This window comes from Ciona intestinalis, unplaced genomic scaffold (genome assembly GCF_000224145.3).
Source record: "Ciona intestinalis unplaced genomic scaffold, KH HT001142.1, whole genome shotgun sequence".
Taxonomy (NCBI): Eukaryota; Metazoa; Chordata; class Ascidiacea; order Phlebobranchia; family Cionidae; genus Ciona; species Ciona intestinalis.
Window position 1 is genome coordinate 15,774 of NW_004191463.1, and position 15,836 is coordinate 31,609.

The 15,836-nt window shown below is 37.6% G+C and overlaps 3 protein-coding genes across 3 annotated transcripts in view; 2 read left to right on the forward strand and 1 right to left on the reverse strand.

The window, feature by feature from the left end:
- The window catches only part of LOC100184287 (cilia- and flagella-associated protein 251-like), a 13,767-nt gene extending 5,854 nt beyond the window's left edge, over positions 1-7,913 (forward strand). The window contains exons 13-26 of the mRNA XM_026840150.1: positions 101-282; positions 720-807; positions 2,302-2,527; positions 3,167-3,352; positions 3,491-3,550; positions 3,794-3,873; positions 4,303-4,436; positions 4,722-4,886; positions 5,136-5,362; positions 5,847-6,086; positions 6,161-6,395; positions 6,806-6,896; positions 7,206-7,343; positions 7,644-7,913. Of these exons, the coding sequence (XP_026695951.1) occupies positions 101-282; positions 720-807; positions 2,302-2,527; positions 3,167-3,352; positions 3,491-3,550; positions 3,794-3,873; positions 4,303-4,436; positions 4,722-4,886; positions 5,136-5,362; positions 5,847-6,086; positions 6,161-6,395; positions 6,806-6,896; positions 7,206-7,343; positions 7,644-7,846 (2,255 nt within the window). The 3' untranslated portion in view covers positions 7,847-7,913. The remainder of the gene's footprint in view (positions 1-100; positions 283-719; positions 808-2,301; positions 2,528-3,166; positions 3,353-3,490; positions 3,551-3,793; positions 3,874-4,302; positions 4,437-4,721; positions 4,887-5,135; positions 5,363-5,846; positions 6,087-6,160; positions 6,396-6,805; positions 6,897-7,205; positions 7,344-7,643) is intronic.
- Positions 7,914-8,220: 307 nt separating this feature from the next.
- On the reverse strand, positions 8,221-12,013 carry LOC100181914. The gene is made up of 5 exons (XM_002120717.5): positions 11,470-12,013; positions 10,938-11,040; positions 10,821-10,876; positions 10,328-10,461; positions 8,221-10,099 (listed from the first exon to the last, which is right to left on the reverse strand). The coding sequence occupies exons 1-5, from the start codon at positions 11,913-11,915 to the stop codon at positions 9,915-9,917; spliced, it is 924 nt and encodes a 307-aa protein (XP_002120753.1). The 5' UTR covers positions 11,916-12,013; the 3' UTR covers positions 8,221-9,914.
- Positions 12,014-13,114: 1,101 nt separating this feature from the next.
- LOC113475686 lies at positions 13,115-14,972 on the forward strand. The gene is made up of 2 exons (XM_026840151.1): positions 13,115-14,318; positions 14,576-14,972. The coding sequence occupies exons 1-2, from the start codon at positions 13,115-13,117 to the stop codon at positions 14,689-14,691; spliced, it is 1,320 nt and encodes a 439-aa protein (XP_026695952.1). The 3' UTR covers positions 14,692-14,972.
- The last annotated feature ends 864 nt before the right edge of the window (positions 14,973-15,836 follow it).

The window sequence follows — 15,836 nt, forward strand, 5'->3', positions numbered from 1 at the left end:
AAGGATCCCGAGGCATTCATGAGAACTAGAATCTCACGTCTTGTTCGAGGAATTGGGATTAGAATTGACTTCCCCGACACGCAGGTACTGGTAAACTGAGTATGGTCTAACTTGAAACTAAGATCTGAAACCCTACATAGCAAACCCTTAGAACGGAATTTTATTGAAATTAAAATATTCCATGCATTCCAGGAGAGTGGAACATTGAAACACCACGCTCCGTTTTTATCCGACTCCGTTTTCAACCGAGCTATTGGGCTGTTCAGTCAAACTGTGTTTCAGGTAGGATTGGGATTAGACCAGAGGATACCGGGTTTAAGGCTCAACGCTGGTACCATTGTGGGAAAATATGCCTTGGGCAAAAACAATCACCCATAAAGTAACATACGTGGTAACTTGTAAGTGGGCACGAGGTGTGTGAAACAGAACACCCGTGTTATAACGACTCCATCATGTGAGGATAAATAAGTAACATACGTGGTAACTTGTAAGCGGGCACAAGGTGTGTGAAACAGAACACCTGTGTTATAACCACTGTCGTTGCCCGCCATGCGAGGATAAATAAGTTACATACGTGGTAACTTGTAAGCGGGCACGAGGTGTATGAAACAAAACACCTGTGTTATAACGATTGTCGTTGCCCCGTCATGCGCAAAGTTACATACATGGTGTCCAAGTTACTTTCATTACTGACCACCCAAAACATGGCTACTTTACAGACGACCCCATCAGGCCGAGCCCTCACAGCAACCTCACTCGGTAACATCGTGGTTTGGAACCCCGAGCGTGGGAACGGGAGGAAGGGGGGTAAGCTTAATATATTGTCGTTACCAACCATATGTTGGTGTAACTTAATGTCGTTACCAACCATACGTTGGTGTAACTTAATGTTGTTACCAACCATACGTTGGTGTAACTTAATGTCGTTACCAACCATATGTTGGTGTAACTTAATGTCGTTACCAACCATACGTTGGTGTAACTTAATGTCGTTACCAACCATATGTTGGTGTAACTTAATGTCGTTACCAACCATATGTTGGTGTAACTTAATGTCGTTACCAACCATACATTGGTGTAACTTAATGTCGTTACCAACCATATGTTGGTGTAACTTAATGTCGTTACCAACCATACGTTGGTGTAACTTAATGTCGTTACCAACCATACGTTGGTGTAACTTAATGTCGTTACCAACCATATGTTGGTGTAACTTAATGTCGTTACCAACCATATGTTGGTGTAACTTAATGTCGTTACCAACCATACATTGGTGTAACTTAATGTCGTTACCAACCATATGTTGGTGTAACTTAATGTCGTTACCAACCATACGTTGGTGTAACTTAATGTCGTTACCAACCATACGTTGGTGTAACTTAATGTCGTTACCAACCATATGTTGGTGTAACTTAATGTCGTTACCAACCATACGTTGGTGTAACTTAATGTCGTTACCAACCATACTTTGGTGTAACTTAATGTCGTTACCAACCATATGTTGGTGTAACTTAATGTCGTTACCAACCATATGTTGGTGTAACTTAATGTCGTTACCAACCATATGTTGGTGTAACTTAATGTCGTTACCAACCATACGTTGGTGTAACTTAATGTCGTTACCAACCATACGTTGGTGTAACTTAATGTTGTTACCAACCATACGTTGGTGTAACTTAATGTCGTTACCAACCATATGTTGGTGTAACTTAATGTCGTTACCAACCATACGTTGGTGTAACTTAATGTCGTTACCAACCATATGTTGGTGTAACTTAATGTCGTTACCAACCATATGTTGGTGTAACTTAATGTCGTTACCAACCATACATTGGTGTAACTTAATGTCGTTACCAACCATATGTTGGTGTAACTTAATGTCGTTACCAACCATACGTTGGTGTAACTTAATGTCGTTACCAACCATATGTTGGTGTAACTTAATGTCGTTACCAACCATATGTTGGTGTAACTTAATGTCGTTACCAACCATATGTTGGTGTAACTTAATGTCGTTACCAACCATATGTTGGTGTAACTTAATGTCGTTACCAACCATATGTTGGTGTAACTTAATGTCGTTACCAACCATATGTTGGTGTAACTTAATGTTCGTACTATATGTAGTTTGCATTGTATCATCAGCTGCATTGATTATTTTAAAGAATAAATTATGTCGTTTTAACAACTGTCATTTGAAGCTAATTTCTTTCCCTTCGTTGTTTTAATTAATCCAACCTTAAAGAGGAAAGTATTGATTATAAATATTATGTTTGACTTTATGTCATATTTGACACCCAGGCGTGGTTGGTTCCCATCAGAAGCGTGCACTCAAGTTGGTTCGCGTGAAGGACCGCGCACTCACGTGCATCACGTGCACCGATGACCTCATTGTCACCGGTGACACGCTCGGACACGTTCGTTTCTACGACAACCAACTTAACCTGGTCAACTGGTACCAGAACCTCAAGATTAGGGTCGTAACGGGGGTCTCGTTCCAATATAATCCTGACTTCCGATTGGACAGGTTGGTGGCTGTGGGACCTCACCCATATATATAAATATTAAGTCTCTCCCATGTCATATCTTGCTATTATATGACCCAACTCATGCACGGCCAACTGTGGCTTGAATCTCAGGTTCCCTAACATAACTTACCGTATAACCTGACCCATATAGAATACAAGGTTCCCTGTCAAGCCTCACTGTAGTACCTCACCCATGCAATCAACTCAAAACTGCGACATTCTTACTAAACCACCTCACCCAAATAGAATAACATTGTACAATAACGGGCTAAGTATATGACTTAACTTATACGATTGTCGTAAACCATTCAGGAGATTATTCAAAGTAGGTCTCTGGTTTTATTCCAATTAACTTAGGTAAGCTGTAACACATTTAAGTAATAGTTAATACAACATAGTTCACAGTTAATGCAACATAGTTCGCGATATATAAAACACAACATACTCCATGCGCTGCTTAGAATGAAAGGTCAGACGAGACGAATGAAAGTCGGATGATGTAGGAAGAAGGCGCGGCGCTATAGAAATAATATAATAACAACACAACAATACATACAGAAAGGAATACTCGGACTTTATTCTCTAGCTATGTATCAGTGTATGAGCCCACCCATATATAACACCCCCCACAAACCCAGGATCCCAGAAATCAACAAATATCCCGAAGACGCGACAATTCAAGCCAAAACTTTTGCCGTCAACGATTTTATCGTTTCAACGAAATCTGCCGAGGTCGTCCATGTTGAAGCCGACGGGTCAAAGGTCACGAACATATTAAAGGAACATGACTCAGCTGTTCATGCAATCGCCGCGTCGCCTACAAAGTATGAATCATCATAATTTTGGTTTAAAAATTATTTTTATTTTTTGTATATTATAACGTATGATATCTGTGTTAATATATACGATATCTATGTTAATATACATGATATCTATGTTAATATATATGATATCTATGGCAGACCATGGATTTGCATCGGAAGTTACTCCGGGATTCTCAAAGTTTGGGATTATTCAACAAAGTAAGTTGTGATGTCATAAACAAATTTTGGTTGTTTTTTATTTTAATACAGGTTTAGCAGCCTTGCTTTTATTTGACATTTTTTCCAAGTAGTTTTTACCCATAGCGTGTTTTAACCACTGTCGTTTTGCTGCTACTTCCCTTCTCTTCATTGTTTTAATTTATCTGATCTTCGCTGTTGTATTTAACGAGATAAATAATCTTTGTTATTATGACATCATCTGACACCTCTATGACATCACAGGGAGGTGGTTGTTACCCGATTGTTTCAAAACAAAGCAAAGATTCAATGCATTGCATACAACCATAATGGGCTTCAACTTGGTAGGTTGATGTATTGGGATTATGTTTGGTTTGTAAGATGTTGCTGACAAGTATATTATTATGTTCGAGCTTGTCAAATTACTTGCCAAAATAGCTCTGTTGGACTTTTAAAAGTTTGTTGCTACGGCACTCGCCCCTTGATCGGAGGATACAGGTTCAAGGCTCGCTGCTGCTACCATTGTTGGCGTATGTGTCCTTGGGCAAGACACTTATCGGCAATTGCTTCAACCCAGTGGTCACTAATGGGTTGTCTAAATTGTCAGCCATACAAAAAACAATCACCCACAAAGTTACACACAGTGTATAAACAAAAATGCCCGTGTTATAACGACTGTCATTACCCCCAGAACCAAACAATATGAAAATAAAACCAAAATAAGTTTCATCTATTCAATTTCAACAAATGAACCCCCCTCCCCATTATTCCAGCGGTCGGCATGACAACGGGGTTGGTCGTTATCCTCGATGCGATCTCATTGGACGAGGAAGTATCATTCCATTACGCTTGTGATGTCATAACACATTGTTTGTTCTCGCATAATTCAAGATATCTCGCCACTGCTGTGAGTTAATCATTTATTTATTAATCAATGAAATTATAAGAAATTATTTACTTTATTTGTTAATTAGGAAAATTTTATAAATAATTTTCGGTTTAAAGTTATTGAGTATTAATGAGATCGATAACACAATATATAAATATTTCATGATTATTAAATAAACATTCAGTTGATTAATTAAATTACAATCGCTATATTTATAACTTTTTAAATTATAATAAATTTGTTCAAAAATATTTTGAAAATATTTTAACTCCAAATAAATAACATAGACATCACATATTACAGGACGGCCACCACACGACGACTGTGTTTATCTTCGGTTCTGACAACGAATGGAAATATTTAGGTCGATACAAGGCTCATTATGACATCATACAAGATCTGAGTTTCGGCATCGATTTAGACTCAAACCAGCCTCGCTTGTTAACCCTTGGAAAAGACCGAGTTTTGGTATGATGATGTCATAGTTGGAGTTGTTTTTGTTTTATTGCAGAGCAACGCGCGTTTAAGTTGTGTTTATGCTTTCATTAAGAAAACTTTATTTCGGTGCATTCAGTATTGTCATAATTGGGATTCAATTCAAAACCTGACTCGTTTCATTTCTTTCATGTATGAGGTGTGTGATACTGGACGAGGATAAATAATTTGCACCCACCCATCCATCCACCCATTAATGAAGCAAACCCCCCAACGTTACAGGTTGAATACGATCTACAAGGAAGCAGCAAAGATGATCTTCGACTTCTATCGGTTGAAAGGATCGAACAAAGTGCGTTGCCCCTATGCATCACATGGTACCCGCCTGTTACAAAGGAAAGTTTCCTCGTGGTTGGCAACGACCAATACAAGATGAAATTATTCAACACAACGACCAAGATGTGCAGGAAGACATTACTCGGACCAACATATGGATCGCCGGCCAAACTGTGGGTTGAATAAGTTGTAACTTTTTGTAGCATTTCATATTTTTTGAAAAAGTTTTAAACTTTTGATGTTTAAGTTTTGAAAATTTAAGAAAATAGTTACTGACCTATATATATAATAGCAAAGATTTAACAATCCAACGAAATAAACTTTACAATTTGTTAAAAGAAATAAATAAGTAAATTATTTCCATAACGTAATATTAATGAAACCAACTTTATTTTCCTCACTAAATGAGCATTCATTATATAAGAAAACAAACAAATTAAACCAAATCTTCAACAACCCGACTTCTAACCAAACTCCCCAGGACTTTCTGCTTTGTAAAAAGAAATGAATAAATTTAACCACCCATCCCCCCCCGGTTGTCCCAACACTAAATAAAATAAACTTTTCAAAAAAAAAATATAATAAAAAATAAATAGGTAACTAAACTACATTTATTCATTACCATAAACTCCAATCTCCAACAACTCAACCCCCCAGGATGTCGATTGTCCCAACACCCCCCTCCGGTGACCCCTCGATACACCGACTACTAACGTATGCGACGAACGACAAGATCGGCCTTCAACTTCTACCACTAGATGGCAACCCTCATCGTTCCGCATCAATGATCGCGCACCCAAACGGGGTGTCACGGTTGGCTTGTTCCAACGACGGAAGGTTCGTCTTTACGGCCGGTGGCGTCGACTCGACAGTGCATATGTGGTCTGTTAACGCAACGTAAGTTAATCTGAAAACATAAGTATTTTACAACTTTTCATATTCTTCATAATGTTTACTATTTCCATGATTAGATCCTTGAGCTCTGTAGCGGCACTCGGTGGTGAGGGTTTGATTCCCTTCTACGGGCTGCTAGAGGGAGGTAGAGAGGGCGAGATGTTTGGGGAGCTGGAAAATTATTTCTACTTTGCCCAACTTCGCAGCCAAGGTATCAACACGACTGATGAACGAGAAACATCAAACGTCGTACAATTAGACCAAGTTCCCTTCCTTATGAGGGCTTTGGGGTTCTACCCAAGTGAACAGGAGGTAAAGGGGTTCGAGAGGTTTCTCCGTTATGATTTATAATTAGTGATAAATAGTCTTTATTCAGCTGAATCTAACAATATTAATTCTTTCGGTTTAAATTTATTTTTTTAAACTAATATTTATCTCGATAGCGAAGATCGTGTTGTTTAAACAACCAAGAGAAGGAATTAACAGCAAAACAACAGTCGTTAAATCACTCGAGGGATAAAAGTGTGTGAAAAAGTCTTGCTGTTTTGCTCAATAGAAATGTTAAATGAATGATAAATAGAATGAAATGCGTTTTCCACAAAATTCAACACTATTGTAGGTAACAGCCTACAGAATATGTTCCACCCTATTGTTGCCTTACAATGGGAATGTTCCATAAACAAACTTCACCATTCAAGGTAATTGGATTTATTTTCACACAGATTGAAGATATGCTGAATGAGGTGAAGTTCAGTAAATACGTGGATACTGGTGAATATGTGACCAACATTAACTTGGCTGACTTTATTAAATGTGAGTTCGTATCAAATGGTTTTATATTCAAATATATATATATTGTTATGGGTAAGGTGGATATCCTCAGCGCATAATATCCCATATTTCCTGGTTGTGTTTTTACAATTATCGCTCTTTTAGAGTTATGAGGATACAGTTTTGTAATTCTTAAATATGTTTTGTTAATTACTGAATGGATCAATTAAAGAAAATGAAAACATTTCCCATCTTACTCTAATATGTTGGGGGTTGAACGACCCCCTGCATTCCCCTTAACTACGCCATCCTTCACAGACATTATATAACACCCATGTTTTCACTCCCCAGTATACGTGAACCACCGTCCAGCTTTTGGTCTCTCACCCGATGAAATAACGGAAGCATTCAACGTACTCGCGACTAGAACAGATGACAGCGAGGCTTCCGTGGATAGAAGTACTTTGTTAAGTGTCCTGCAAAGAAAAGGTTGGGATATCGATATTTGCTACGTGTCATCTTATTTAAGTTACATACGTGGTAACTTGTAAGTGGGCACAAAGTGTTTAAAACAGAACACCAGTGTTATAACGACTGTCGTTGCCCTGCCACGCGAGGATAAACAAGTTACATACGTGGTAACTTGTAAGCGGGCACGAGGTGTATGAAACAGAACACCCGTGTTATAACGACTGTCGTTGTCCCACCATGAAAGGATAAATAAGTTATATACGTGGTAACTCGTAAGCGGGCACGAGGTGTAAGAAATTACATTCTTTAATCTCGCAGGCGAACACATGACGGAGCACGAATTGGCCGAATGTTTGACGACGCTACTCGGGTTCAACCCTGAAGGAGGGTTTGATGTTGATGATGTCATCAACTATGACACGGTGAACAAGGATCTCGAGGATTCTCTTCCAGAGTTCGTTACCGCTGATATCTTCGCAAACGAAATGCTTGGCCTACACCTCTATGATGCAACACACTGAATTGTGATGTCATAGTTTGTTGGATTTTTAAACTTAATGTACAGAAAATAAAATTGAGTAAAATTTTGTTGTTTTTATGTTTTTTAATAAAAAATTTAGATTAAAATGTGGTTGTTTTGTTCACCTTATATGATACAAAAGTTAGCCCGTTCATTTACTTTACACAGTAATCCCCCCCCCCCCCCATATTAAGCCTTACACCCATTTTATTTGTGTGTAGCAACGCAAGATCCATTACGAACATAGAAACCGCACTAATTGACTTCTTTGCACTGAAGCTATTGGGAATAAAAAGCCAAACTAATTTCACACAACTTTGGTAAACAATAAATGTCAACTTAAACAATGTGTTTACAAAAGATCAGACGCTTGCATTTAAATTACAAAGTTTATTAAAGTGAAAATTGTCAGCCATAACTACAGGCAAATAGTCAACCAACCAACCGTGTGAAAATTAAGTTAAAACGTCAAACTTAGTTAAACTCAGTTTGTACCTTTTATAAAAACCAGCGAAAATGAAATTTATAAACACAAGGAAAAGTACGCGAAACGATCAGCAAAAAATATTTTATAAAAATTTAAGTAACTTTAAACAGAACATAGTACGTACAAATCATCAACCTTATTAAACAGTGAAACTAGCGACCGATTATTTTATATTTTAGCGAGTAATGCATCATGCCAGTAACATTAGTATATTGCTGTTGCCACCAAACATAACGATAAAGATCTTCTGGCAATTTATCACCAGAAATATAATATTAACAAACACTAAAATATTTCTGTGTACTAGCAATGGGCAAACTAAACCATCGCCACATATATGGCCATGTAGAAAGTAAAATTACTTTAAATTGTTCTGTATCCGAATGAAAATTGTTTAATAGCTGAAAGTTTAGAAACCACTTGGTCAAAGGGATAATTTATATTACCTATTGAAATATGATGATCCAGAATGGCTGGTTTAATGTGGTTTGCCAACCCTGGTAAAGCTTATAATCTTAGAAATCGCTGGTTGTAAAAAATTAGAATTATTTGATTAAAAAAAAAGTTTTTAAAATAAACAAAATTTATAAACGGTTAAGTTATTACAAATAATACAACTTGTTGATCTCATTGTTTAAACATAATAAAAGCATAAATTTCATTATGATGTCATAATTATTAATCCATGTTTAAACCAGTGGTTACCATCTTTTTGCATCGAGGTCAAAATTTTAAAATATCATTGTTTACCCCCAAATGATAAAAGAGAATGAAACATCTTGCTCGACCTATTATATTAACTTTTTCACATTTAAAGTAAAAAAATAATAAATATTAATGACAATATAAGATTGTTGTAAACGGAAATATTTGGAATCTTTTGATAAAGATTTAATTGTGTTGGATATTCCAACTTACATTTATTGCAATAATTTTGATTTCGTATTAATACCAATTGTTTTGAACCACTGTTATACCCTATATTGAAATATTAAAAATAATTTTAAAGAAAGTAAAATTTTTAGCAAAATATTTCTGCTTACTAATGTTTGGAAACCACTGGTTTAAAATATGGAGCAACATTTCTATTATACCATAATAATAATGCATTATGACATCACACTGGTGCAAAACAATGTTAGGAATTACAATTCTGGTGAAATTGAAAATATTTGTTGGTGAAAATATGGAAAATATATTTATGTAAATAAAGTTATTTCACTTTGTTTAGTAACTTGATGTAAAAAATAAATGAACTGACGTTATTTCAACTGATATGTAAATTGTGTTTTCACTTTCACATGCAAGTTTGGCGTCGTAACCACATTATAAGTAACGTTATATAATAGTTTATGGATTCAAAATTAATAGGAAACAATCAACCTTAACAATTATATTGTGATTTAACATGGGCGTCAAACTTATAAACACAGGGGAGGCAGGGATAGTTAGACACACAATCCTGTGAAACAAATCTAACTTATTGGTTGTAATGTTTACTGATTAACGCAGTGTAGAAAATTCTAGGGTTGTTTTGCCCACCGTGCAACCCCAGGTTTGGTGCCTACCGTTCAACAAGGAATTAAAACCTTAATAAGGTTGATTGAACGATAGCGTTTGACAATGAGTCAGCAAAACCATCAATGTTCCTCGAATAGCGACACAGCGTTTCTGACTGTCGTCGATTGTAGCGTACCTCATGCACCGTCGTCGGGATCCGAAGAATATGGGGGCACGAACCGGAACGAAAAGTCCGACTTCGCTCAACTAGAACAACATGGAGGTTTATTTTTTTAAAAGAAATTTTGTTGTAAAAAAAATATATAACATCAAGTACCCTGACATGCCTGTAAGGGTATATCATATCACAGTGTCTATATAAAACAGACTTGTAGACCCACCACGCGAGGGTAATAATAAATAACAATGAACTCATCATATTATTATATGAACAAGCAACATAAATAGTAAATATGAAAGTTAACAGCCATCCACCTGGTTCATGAAACCTTCCACAACCAAACTCATTCTCCTCTAAGTTAGACAATGAATAAAGCAGTTGATCGGCGAAGTGGTGCAACCCCTTCTTCCAACCCTCACCCACCACCGAGCACGGGGTGAGCGCTTCACTAGGGGGAATGTATGTTATGTAAGACACACTTGTATAAGGGTTGATGGGATAACTGCTATGCTAAGGATTAATGTTGGGTTTATTATACGGATTTATGTTAAGAATATACATCATATTTAACACAACATAATACTAATACATATATGTGTTCATGACCCTTCCAGTTAAAAATATTTACAATGCGAAAAAAATACTTATGTGACTTATCACGAAAATAAGTTTGTTACGCAACCCCAGATTGGGAAGCCTTGGTCTAGATGTTGGACCCTTGGTGTTGCTTCACTTATTTTGCAATCTATAAACCCCTCTTATTCAGGAATTATGAATCAATAAATAACATTATGATGTCATAGGCACCTGTTCACAGACAAGACACTTGATGTCGACGAATTCAAGGCAGAATAACTTTTGCTCTGGAATAAAAACAACATAGTGTCAGAAACACATATAGTTTACACACAAACCAAAACCCACCATGGAAGATTCAAAATCCCACGAAAATGTTTTCACAAATTGATTGGCGTATTGTTCAGCTATGGCTAAGCTTGTGGGTTTGTGGGTTTTCCTTGGTTTCTTCCTGTTGGTATAATGTATTAACATCGTGCTCACTATTGAGTTATAACATGGGTGTCTTCTGATACACCAGATACACATGGTGTATTTATACACCTCATGCTCACTGTCGAGTTATAACATGGGTGTCTTCTTATACACCAGACACACATGGTGTATTCATACACCTCATGCTTATTGTTAAATTATAACACAGGTGTCTTCTCATACACCAGACACACATGTTGTATTCATACACCTCATGCTCACTGTCGAGTTATAACATGGGTGTCTCTTTATACACCAGACACACATGGTGTATTCATACACCTCATGCTCACTGTCGAGTTATAACATGGGTGTCTCTTTATACACCAGACACACATGGTGTATTCATACACTTCATGCTCACTGTCGAGTTATAACATAGATGTCTTACAAACATAACCCTTACCTTGGATGGGAAAGATCTCTCCACGAAGAATTCAAAATTGAATCTGCGAGTCTTTCGGAGTAATCGTTCAAATCCTTTCCACGTTTAACAATTTCCTCACATGCTGAATCAACCAGCATATTAGACAATGACTCTGCATATTGTAACACCCCAGAATCAAGTATCGGAACAACTGTCATTACTTCATCTACAATTAATGCGGAAAGTTGTTCAAATTCCCTTCTTCTTGATATTTCTTTGGTCGCCAAGTTTGTTGATTGGCTTACAATTTCATTACTAATGTTTTCCGCATAGTTTGTGACCACAGCTTCGAATTTTAATGTTTCCGTCGCCGTATGAACCGATTCTTTCAATATAGAAGCGGATAATAAGTTCGTGTATTCGTTCACGCAATTGCAAACCGGTTTCGAATTCTTAGAAATCGCCCGGAAAGTCGGTAATATCATAGTTAGTAAAGTGTCTGCATATTTCTCAAGGTATTTCCTGTCGTCGTGTTCAACTGGTTTATCTTTTAACAACTTTACGAAACGAACTCGAAATAAAAATGAACTTGAGAGAATTTTGCGCACTACCGCCGTGTGTGGCAGCTGTTACAGGAGAAACTCGAATCTTAAAGGGGACCTCGTGACACAAATCTGTTTTAACAAATTAAAATTAAATAAAGCTGTACTACATGTAACATGTCACGAATGGCGCCAGTATGCGTATTAAAAAGGTTGATCCCACTTTAAAAGATGGTACATTCTTCATTCGCTTCAGTTGGTCGATGACGTTGACTTCGAACGTGTTGGGGCTTTGGGCTGGTTCGTCTTTACTATAGAAGAGAAAATTAACTTTTTCTTTCCCGTTGACGACTTTGTGGTCGTTTCAAACATCTGGAAGGAAGTGGCTGAGCTTGGGGTCTTAGGGGGGTTGGTGGGTTCAGAATATGTGGATACATGTGTGGTGTTGGGGGTTCGGAGGGATTCGGTTGTTCCGTGTTGGTAGGTTGGTGGGGTTGGGTGTTTGGTTCGTTAATGCTCGATATTTCAGAGTCAAATACTTTGTACGAACGTAATGATTGTGGTTGTGACGTGTCAATGGGAGATGGTGGCCCTAGGCGGGCGCGAGGTGTATGAAACAGAACACCCGTGTTATAACGACTGTTGTTGCCCCGCCATGCGAGGATAAATAAGTTACATACGTGGTAACTTGTAAGCGGGCACGTGGTGTATGAAACAGAACACCTGTGTTATAACGACTGTCGTTGTCCCGCCATGCGAGGATAAATAAGTTACATACGTGGTAACTTGTAAGCAGGCACAAGGTGTATGAAACAGAACACCCGTGTTATAACAATTGTCGTTGTAAACTGTTTAACAGCCCCGTGTAATGGCCGTGTGGGGCTCTGTGGTTAAAATAACTCACATTAGTTAAACTACATTCATTCATTACCCAGCACGTTTAATAACTCTTACCATGCGTGTTAAGAGTAAACGGTGAGTAAGTTGCTTTCGTTGTTGTCTTCGTTTTTATGAATCATATAGTATAGAGATGAAGATAGAGTGTTAACAACGTAACATCTCAAGTGAATAATGTTCCATCCTTGATATTATTCATGCAAATAATGCGACCGAGTGTCTTTGTTGTTGTTTGTATTCAAAGCATGAAGAACATGGGAGTTGTAACGTTATGGTGGCTCGTGGTGGTTTGGCTGTTTATATCACAAACAGATGCAAGTTTCAACAGTTATAACTTCAACAATGGAACGTTTTTATATACGTGTGGAGTTAAAACACATTTCTTCACTGAAGCTGTTGAATTATGCGAGCAAGCGAACGCACAACTGGCTGTGATTAAGACAAAGGAAATGTTTAACGCGGCTGTTCAGGCTGTTTCTACAAATTGTAGCAGCATATTTCAATTTAGGATCGGATTGAGGAAAAATGCAAGTACTGGTAACGAATATCGATGGTTGGATGGTTCTCGGTTTGATTCTCAACAAGTTGGTGGAAGGATAATTACGAACGTATCAACAGATGCGTGTCTTGCTGTCTTGCTGCATAATGGTGTGAATAAAACATTGCAGGCCGTTTCCTGTACCGTTGCATTCAACGTACTTTGCTACAGAAGCCCTACAAATAATAATACTACAAACAACTCGTCCACAACTACGGCTACAAGCACAATAACTACAACAGAAACAGCAGCAGCAACTAAAAGCGATAACGGAACAACAACACAAACACCTACAACAGCAACAAGCTACAACGTAACTTCAACAACACGAACAACAACTGAAAGTAAAGCAACAACTGAAGCAACCACAACAACACGAACAACAACTGCAAGTAAAGCAACAACTGAAACAACCACAACAACACAAACCACTCAACCGATAGCGACATGGTTGATTGTTGTGATCGCTCTTGGAGGAAGTTTATTCTTGTTCCTAATCTTGGTTGGGATCTTCTGCTGTTGTTGGTGGAAGAAACAAAACAATGCAAGCGGTTTAAATGAAAACAGGGAAGACTCGACGACTGAACAGGGGGGTGGACCAACTCACGGTTTGGAAATAATTGAGATTCGGAGTAAATCGGGTGGCAGTCAAGGAGGGAGTGAACACCAGTCAAGTGAACAGCATTCGAGTGAAGATCATTCAAGTGGACACCAGTCAAGTGAACGGCATTCGATTGAACGGCATTCGAGCGGACCGAATTCTGAGAATGTATACGACTTTGCTGAAGTTTCGGACGAAGCATCAGACACCGAGAACATGGAGCTTGAACGATACACACCAATGCGAAGTCTAAGTGAACGAATACAAGAAGCAGAGTATGGGATAATAAACCAACCAAAACATGACCCAAGTAAGGTTTGTGTGAATATAATTAAGTTGTATTCGATATAAAGGAGAGGTTTAGACCGGGGTTGGATCATTGTCACTTCTATTTACATTACATTAAGCTATAATGCCATAAATTCTTAGTGTTTCTGTTATTTCTCGTCCATATATGCTATGAAACGATAAAAGTCCCCTAATAAAAGTACAAATGAATGGTATGTTTATGTAGATTGTAGAATGTTCAGTTGTGATGTACACAATAACACGTATATGACGTCACAGATGCTTATTCAACGTTGTACGAGATCGATAAATCACCAGCGCATGATGATGGACCAGCTTACGCTACTATTGGTGTAAACAACAAGCCCGGTGTAAGAAGGGACAAAACTGTTTAATAAATATGTAAAGAACTGTTCCGTGTGTCTTAGTCTGTAGAATGAAGCCCTTGTTATAACTAGTTAATGTATGTGGTAGTACTGCATTTCTAAGTGTACGAATGACGTAAGTAACTTACTTATCTTTTCGCGCAAGCTACGATCTTTATATATATATATGATCTACAATACACACATATCGCTGCAGTTTGTTTAATTACAAAAGTACATCAATACGAACTTTAACGTTAAATACGCATTACAAGTGTTAAGTTTAGTTGGAATACAGTATAAATAGCATATATTATTGTGTTGCGCATAATTAGCACAAGGTGTTGGAATGTCTTGCTCGGTAACCGTGTTTATAATAGTGATGACGTAATATCATGACGTCATCGTTGCTGTTAGGTGTAAATAGTTATACTGCTGCAAGAATGTTTCAATATTCAAGTTTTATAAGAAGGGGTATATACGCGTGTCTGATATTCCACATTCACAAGTCATAGCTTTGTCCCATCATTTTGGCTTTCCAACATCAAATATTTCATACGCATCTTCATTCGTAGTTGGTTCTACATTACAGTAAGGTGTCTCTACTGGCGGTTGAACTGGGCCAGCATTTTCATAAGTATGCATACTATCCATCAGTTGTAATTGTTGAAATCTTTCCGCTGGTCTGTTTCTTCTTCCGTTTGACTTCCCGCTTGCTTGGTTTCGCTTCTTCCACCAACAGAAGTAGATAATTCCAACCGAGAAAATCAAGAAGGAAATTACCAGGATTACAATCACAATAATCAACCATGCCTGCATCGGTGAACTTGTTGGTAAAGCTACTGTTTGTTTATTTGTAGTAGCCTGTGCGCTTGTTTCAACATCAGTTGTTGGTTTTGTCGGTTGTGTGGTTTAGGTGTGTTTGTGTTGTTGTTCCGTTGTCGCTTTTTACTGTTGTTGTTGCAATTGCAGATATAGAGCTTCTGTAACAAAGTACGTTGAATGCAACGTTGCAGGAAATGGCGTGTAATGTTTTATTAACACCAATATGCAACAAGACAGAAAGACACGCATCTGTTGATACGTTCGTAATTATCCTTCCACCAACTTGTTGAGAATCAAACCGAGAACCATCCAACCATCGATATTCGTTACCAGTGCTTGCATTTTTCCTT